This window comes from Elephantulus edwardii, unplaced genomic scaffold (assembly GCF_000299155.1).
Source record: "Elephantulus edwardii isolate Elephantulus edwardi_28Jun2011 unplaced genomic scaffold, EleEdw1.0 scaffold00379, whole genome shotgun sequence".
NCBI lineage: Eukaryota > Metazoa > Chordata > Mammalia > Macroscelidea > Macroscelididae > Elephantulus > Elephantulus edwardii.
Window position 1 is genome coordinate 105,652 of NW_006400129.1, and position 8,420 is coordinate 114,071.

The window sequence follows — 8,420 nt, forward strand, 5'->3', positions numbered from 1 at the left end:
GAAGGAAGGAAGGAAGGAAGGAAGGAAGGAAGAGGAAAGGAAAGGAAGGAAGGAAGACCATCACCTTATCCAAAGAGAAACCACCACCTTGTTCCAGGTTCGGGCACCAGAATGTTGCAGACCGAGGGTAAAGTGTTTTTATAGTTATTAATAATGAGACAAACAGCCAGGAATGAGATAGAGCAGAGAGCATAAAACAGGGGGCCCGCAGTTCTTGACTGACAGGCCTCAAGCCACGCCTCTCTCTGTATTTATTGATAATCAGGTGAAGCAAATCATAAAAAGAATTCCTTGTAAATGAAGCTGAAATTTTCTCTATTGTCAACCTAATGCTCTAGCTCAGGAAGTATTTCACACATAGTAACACTCCCTCTGTAGGGGGTCCTTAGCTGTCTCTTGTCTGCAGGGAACAAACAGTTCATTTTCTGTGATCTGTCACAAGAGAAACCCTAATTTAGAAATTAGTAAATCCTTCAATTCCTGAACAAGGGTTTTCATAAAATATTTGGTATGAAGTTTGGCTTCCTATAACAATCAATGATTTATTCTTTTATAAGAAACACAAATGGCAATTATACATATGGACCTCATCTGATGGCCTGAGTGGGAATCAGATCCATTACATATGTAGAAAAAATTGTTGGAGAAGCTGAATATCAGCTATGAAAACTAAGCCAGGTGCCAATTGTGACTCAGATCAACTACTCATATGGAAGCATGCTAAAGATGATCAACTCAAGTCCACAAGAACCAAAGTTTGACCCTGAGTCTATCTCTCCTGAATTTAAAGACCATCACAGGAACAAGTTTAAAGCCAGCTGAGCTGTGGAAGGCTATCAAGAATATCATCCATAAAGAATTTAAAAATGTCATTATGAAGACAGAGGGAGAAGAAAAGACCAAAACAGATGTCAGAAAAGACTGAATATTGCACTAGTGTACCAAAAAAGCAAAGGGGGAGGGGGGTAAATCAAGATATGAAGGAGTTGAACAGAAGATTTCAAAGGGCAGCACTGGAAGACAAAGCAAAGTATTATACTGAAGTATGCAAAGAGCTGGAGTTAGAAAATCAAAAGAGATGAACTTTCTCAGCATTTCTTAAACTGAAGGAACTGAAGGAAAAAAAAGTCAAGCCTTGAGTTGCAGTACTTAAGGATGTGGTGGGAAGAATGCTGGAAGACATAGGAAGCATTCAAAAGAAGATGGAAGGAGTACACAGAGTCATTATAGCAGAAACAATTGGAAGAATTTCATGATCAATGGCCTATGGTGATGAAAGAGGAAGTTCAAATTACTCTGAAGGAACTGGCAAAAAGCAAGACGTTGGGAAATGATGACATATTGCAACACACAGATGCTGCTGTGGATGCGCTTATCAGGTTGTACCAAGAAATCTGGAGGAAAATTGCCTGGCCAACTGACTGGAGAGATCCATATTTGTTCCCATTCCAAAGAAGATACTTGAAAAAAATGTGGAAATTATGGAACAATATCATTAATTTCACATGCAAGCAAGACCCTGCTGAAAATTTATCAGAGTTGACTCAACAGCACATAACAACAGGGTACATCAGAGGAGTCCTGAGGCAGTAATGAAACACTCAGCTGCTATCCTCAAGGTTGGCTATTAAACTCACAAGCTGCTTCAGGGAAGAAAGACTTGGCAGTTATTTTTCCTAAATAGATTCAGCTTTGGAAACCCTATTGGACAGTTCTATACTATCTTGTAAGGTTGCTGTGGATTTGATTATACTCTACAGAAGTAGAAATTGTTTGTTGTTGTTATGTGCCATCAGGTCATTTGCGACTTATAGCGACCCTATGTACAACAGCCCTAAACCCTGCTCTATCCTGTGCCAATCTCATTCCTTGTGACACACCCATCCCAATTACCCCAGTCACTGAATCAATCCACCTCATAGAGGGTCTTCCCCTCCTGCGCTGTCCCTCCACACTGCCCAGCATGATGTCCCTCTCTAAAGACCTGTCTCTCCTTACAACATGTCCAAAGTATGTCAGGCGAAGCCCCAGAATCCTTGCCTCCAAGGAGCAGCCTGGTTTAACCCTCTCTAGGATGAATCTGTTTGTTTTCTTGGCAGTCCATGGTACATTCAATACTCTTCTCCAGCACCACAGCTCAAAGGCGTCAGTTCTCCTTCTATCCTCCCTAGTCATTGTCCAACTCTATGATGCATAACAAGTGATTGCAAAGACCATGGCCTGTATCAGGCGCACCTTAGTCTCCAGAGAGACACTGTTGCTCTTGAGTACTTTAGAGAGGTCCCTAACCACAGACTTTCCCATCGTACTACGTTTTTTGATTTCCTGGCTACTGGTGCCAAGAGTGTTGACCATGTAGAAGTAGAAATAGGGTGCCTAAATTAGCAGAACAAACTCAAGATGTTGTCTTTGTGGAGTTGGAAGCTTTTTGCAGAGATCTGTTTATAGCAACCAGAACAGTGTCCGTCAAGGGGATATTTTGCAATATCTGGAAATATTTTAGTTGTAATTAGGAGTGGGGTGCTACTATCATCTAATGAGTAGAGCCTAACAATGTTTATATTCTATGATGTTGAGCCACCATGATGATGAATTATCCAGCTAGAATACCAATTGTACCACTGTCAAGAAACTTGCAATACACCAATGACCTATTTAAAACTTGTAGAGAACAAGATATGATTGAATCTTGTTTTAAAAAGAAAGCTAGTAACAGTGAAGACTGCTGGACTCTAGAGTGAAAACAGAAGCATCTGGAGGTAGTAATAATAGTCTGCATGAGAAGGAAAGCAGACAGCAGCAATAAAGTTAAAAAAAAAGTTGTCTATATAAAAGAAGGGAGCTCTGGTGACTTAGTGGTAAGGAATTGCAATGCCAAATGCTATTAGAATCCACCAGTTGCTCAATGGGAGATAGATGGACAATTTCTTCCTATGTGATTTACTGCCTCTAGCTATGAATTGGTTCTGAATCGTCAGTACACAAGATCATAGAAGAAAGGTTTTGAAAATAGAGTTGAACACTGTTGGATGAAGTAATCACAGGATTTCAGGCTTGTGTTTCTGGAAAAATGATAGTACCATGAAGAAAAAACCTAGGGCAGAAAACACTACATTCTTTCAGAATCTTTGTCAGAGCAGTTCTTCTCAATATTGGCTACACATAAAATCACTTATTTAAAAGCATCCCTGTGCCAAGACTGCACCCCATACCAATTAAATCAGAAATTTGTGAGTGGGACCAGTGTTTTTTTAAAACTTCTAGGTAGAGCTCTGGTAGCCTACTGGCAAGAAGCTGCAGTGCAATCCCAGAGGTGCACAGTTCAAATCTACCAAATGCGCTGCTGGAGAAGGAGGGAAAATCTCCTGTACCTGTCAGATCCAATTTGACAGTACACACATACACACACACACTAATAATAAAATAAAAAAATTAAAAATTTTTTAAAAAAACGACACAAACTTCTAGGTAATTCCTGGAATCTCAGAATGTGGTCTTATCTGAAAATAGGTTCACAACAACAACTAGATGGCTCAACATAGGGCAAGGTTCATACGTATTGTTTATGATTGCTGTGAATCATGATTGAATCAATAGCACATGCAACAACATATATGTAATTGGGGAACTCTGGTGGAGGTGCTTATAAGGAGTTATGTTGTTAAACCAAAGACCATGCCTCTCTGTCAGTTCAAATCCAAAATCAATTCTGCTAGAGAAAGATAAGCAGTCTCCTTCCATATGATTTATAATCTTGGAAATTTACTGAAGGGTCAGCTATGAGTCAGTTCCAACAGTACAGCTATGGGTTTGAGTTACTGTTTTATTCTAGTTTGTGGTAATTTCCATGTATAAACTGAGAACTATTGCCACTGAGAAAAAGCAGAGCCATGAAAACCCTCTAAACAAAAGAACAGAACTTTTTAATATATAAAATCAGTTTTCATTGTTTGTTTTGTTGTTGTTGTTTGGTGTGTTGGTTTTGTTTTGTTGTGTTTTTGTTTGTTTATTTTTTGTTTTGTTTTGTTTTGTTTTTCCTTTTCTTAGCTGGTCTTGGACGAACTGGTACTCTTATAGCCTGCTACATAATGAAGCATTACAGGATGTCAGCAGCTGAGACCATTTCTTGGATCCGAATCTGTAGACCTGGCTCTGTGATTGGACCACAGCAGCAGTTTTTGGTGATGTAAGTAGATGGAGATCTTTTGTAATTTCCCAGGGAGCTAGTGGGCCTAGAAATTAAATAGGCTGAACAGAAACAGAATTTAATTATGATGGGGAGTAAAGATTTTGTCTTAGTCTCCAGTAAAAAGAAATAGTCTAGCAAAGAAAAGATGTTTATGTATTTGTTTCTGGAAAACAGTATCATGTGTTACTTAAATACTCTAGGAAAGAAGCAGGTCTCTGGCTGGAAGGTGACTGTTTTCGTCAAAAACTGAGAGACCAGGAGCATGAAAAACATAGAGCAGCTGTCTCAAAACTCCTCTTGGGTGTAGATGACATTTCAATAAATATGGTCAAGAATAAAGACAAGCAAGAACCTGAACCGGTAATCGAATTGTCTCCATTGTGCTGTTGCAATTGCTTTAAATTCTGTTGAGAACCATTTAGAGTATGGAACAATTGTATATAAACATAATAAAGCACATTTTGATAGATAATTGTCACTTTTTTTTACATATATATAGCCTTCTTTAGGAATATTTGACTCCAAATTGTTAAAACAGGGTTGTGTGTCTATAAAGTTAATGTTTTTACCCAACTAGACACAGTTGGAAAGAAGAGGGATGTGAAATAAGCACTTCAGATATTACACCTCAACCTCAACATTTTTTCCATTTCATTACATCAAATTTAAGAAACCAGTAACTCTCAAATGGAAAATCTAGAGCAGTCCTAAATTAAGTAAAATTGAAGTCATTCATTGCTATTGCTGTTGTGTACCACGGAGCTGGAACGAACTCATAACTGACCCTCCAGCAAGTTTTCAGAGTCAGTAAATCTCATGGGAGGAGAATGCTCATTTTTCTTCCACTCAACACCTGGCAGCTTCTTGCCACTAGGCCACCAAAGCTCTCCTGAAGTTAATTAGGGAACTAAAAACAAAACAAAACAGCACCACTACCACATGTAAACTTTAATTTCAAAGTTTTAAATTTTAACAAAACCTTGAAAACCCATTATGCCTTTTCAGTGTCAATATGCTTTATAAATGAAAGCATGCTTTTGGGTTCTGTGTATGTGAAAGTCAACTTTTGGATTTCTAGAAATAATGTAGCATTATTTTGAAAGGAGAAAATAATACAAAGGTTAGCAGAAACATGAAGTTAATAGGGGTATATGTAGTAAAGGTAGCTGCTATATTTTACTGCATTAATATGGTGTAACTTAAATCATTAACTCAGTATTTTTTTTTACTTACACAGTACAGTGATGATGATGAAATCAATAGAATGACACAAGGTGACAGACTTCGAGCCCTGAAAAGCAGAAGACAATCGAAAGCAAATGTTATTCCTCTCACGTGAGTCTGAGTTCCTCTGTCTGATAAATGTTGTTTAATATGGATGTGCGGTCCTTCATGAGTTTTTTTATTCCCCATATACTTTTCTCTGTAGTACCATATACATTTTAACACTTTAAAAAAAACAATTATCAATGTTTACCTTCACCTTCTGTTGCAAACTTTTAGGCCTTTATAGATAGAAAAACCATCTCAGGAGTGCCCTGTTTCCACAGGAAAACCTATATGTGCCACTCTCAAGAGAATGTCAGCGGATGTGGAATGACAGTTTTGTCCTGTGGAAAGAGTCAATGGAAAAGCTCATTATCAACAGTGAGAACAAGGCCAGGGCCTGGCTGTGGAAAGATTGCTCATGTGCACATTCAAACAAGTTACCAACATTTTACTGCTTTTAATTATATTCACTATTATAATTAGAATAATTTGTTTTTATATAATAATTCAGTCAGTTAAGATATGGTATCATATTATTTTGGTAGAACAATGAACTGACATATACGCTGTATTTTTCAGTGTATTGAATTTATTTTCAAATTACTGAAGTAGGTTAAACATGGGAATAGAAAACTTTATAGTTAAAGTGTCCACACATCCACTTGCTTGCACATTAGCTTGGATTCAACTTTGTGGGATATCAAGGATTGCTAGAAATATAATAATATTAAAATATGAGCTTTTGACAAGGCTTTTGTCTAATCGATACTCCCACTTGTGCAATGTCTCCTTCTTCCCAGGGATATCATTTTTCTTTTTTTAAAGCCTTTTTTATTGTGATTTGTATGAAAATTTACAAAGTATATTGTGGATTTTGGTTTGGGGTATTTTTGTATTTTTTTTTCTCTTTCAATTAATCACACAGACTTTTTTTATTGTGAGAAATTAGATTTTAAAATTTGTTTTGTTAAATTTGATGATGGAGATGGAAATTTTTTTATTCATTATTAATATGATAAAGAACTAGAAATATAATAAACATTTATGGCAGAGAAGAATTAATTTTTTAAATGAAAGATGCTTTTTCAGAGCATAAATCTGATCATAATCTGAAGTTTTAAGTAGAATCACATATGAAGCACATGTTATCTGATACAGGTGTTTGCCCTTAGAAGTTCTTAAAAGATTCAAAGAAAAGAATGGTAGTTTTTATTATAATGAGATACCATATGAATATATAGCATTAATATTGATTATACTAATATATAGAATATTCTGTGCACAGTTTAGTGGTGCTTCAGTTAATAAGGATGTTGGTGGAATGGTGCATTTTGCATAATTTCACTCTTTTAATTCTACATTCTACTTTAAAATCTTCATCAATGGTTTTAATACCTATGGTTATTTTTTAACAGAAATATTATAGTGTCTCCAGATAATCTTCTGAATATAATTTTAGACATTGATAGAGAAAACAGGTAGTATTGTAGAGTGATACTTCTCAAATTGCAGTGTGCATTTGATTTACCAGAGGGGATTAAAAGGCAGATTATGATTCAGTGGTTTGGAGTGTGTCCTGAGAATACCAGTTTTAAACAAGCTTTGAATGTTGCTAGTACTGCATGTCTAAAGATCATAAGACTGAAAAAACATTGAGACATATTTTGTAGGAATTTTTCATTGTATCCAAGTGTTAAGTTTTGGTTTTTATTTTAAAAATCTGTATCATCAGTTTATTTCTCAATTATTTATTGCCTGATATCAAGTTGAGAGTTATTGAGTCAAAACCAACTCATAGCTGACCTTCCAGTGGCTTTTCAAAGGCAGTAAATCTCATGGAAGAAGATTTCCCATCCTTCTCTACAGAGCAGCTGGTGCATTCTACCCATGTGCCTTTGGCATTGCAGCACAGCTTCTTATCACTAGGTCACCAGAGGTCTGGTGTGGAAATTTTGCTTAGTTGAAAGTTCTTGTTAAATAGAGCTTTTTGGAAATTTCCCCTTGTCATACTTTGCAACTTTTGTGAATATGTTTCGTAAAGAGTTCAAATGTCATCTGAAATGTTTCTCTTTGTCAGCTGATAGATTTGTGGTAATGTAAAAGCAAACAACTAATGAAAAGAAAAATTTAAATGTTGTTGGGATGAGGACACTTACATGCTACTCTGTTCACCCAGATATGTTAGGATTCCCAGAATAAAAGTTGAATGGGATTAATGGTTCAATGAGCAGCTATCTTAATTTACTACTTTTCACTTGGATCTTAATGTTTCTTAGGTCCATGTTGGTCTGTGCTGTGATTTGTTACACTCCCACCTTACCCATAAAAGGAACAAAACTTTGTAACTGTCTTGAAAGAAATTAAATCTAAGGAAAATTTCCCTTTTAAAAATTAAAAGTATAAGAAAGGAACTCACAATCTTCTTTTATTGTAAATTGTAATTCTGAATCTAGCCTCTGCATGCACCTTCCCTTGACCACTCAAACATACATATAAGCTGTCAAAGAAGCAGGGGTCAAATGCACATAAGTCATACTTTTAAGGAAAAAAAGCAAAATGCTGAAGTTTTTCTAAGCTCTTCATTAAGTGGAAAGACTGGAAACTTAGATTAGTCACAACAAACTTCCCTTCCTCTTCTGTTAGAACATTTTGCTCAGTCCCTCTTTTACTATTTCAGTTATCATTTGCTTTTATTTGTAATATTTTAGGTTCTTTAGGAAAGTTCAGCTTGAGGTTTATTTTCTCCACCAAGTTTTATTCTATCTTTAGAAATAAAAGCCCCCGAGAGAGAGAATTATCAGTAGCAGACTGAATTGAGAAATAGAAATTCAATTCCTGACTCCACTGGTCACTTGGAGGCAAGTTCTTTTTCCACCTCTGTTGGAAGTTACCATACTTTAAAAGAAGGGAAATTGGTCAGAAATACACAAGTACTTGTAATTATTTTTTTAATTTTTATTTT

At 36.1% G+C, this 8,420-nt stretch overlaps 1 protein-coding gene across 1 annotated transcript in view; it reads left to right on the forward strand.

The window, feature by feature from the left end:
• The window catches only part of CDC14B (cell division cycle 14B), a 106,431-nt gene that overhangs the window by 74,005 nt on the left and 24,006 nt on the right, over positions 1-8,420 (forward strand). Inside the window, exons 8-10 of the mRNA XM_006902196.1 lie at positions 4,048-4,186; positions 4,390-4,549; positions 5,427-5,524. Of these exons, the coding sequence (XP_006902258.1) occupies positions 4,048-4,186; positions 4,390-4,549; positions 5,427-5,524 (397 nt within the window). The remainder of the gene's footprint in view (positions 1-4,047; positions 4,187-4,389; positions 4,550-5,426; positions 5,525-8,420) is intronic.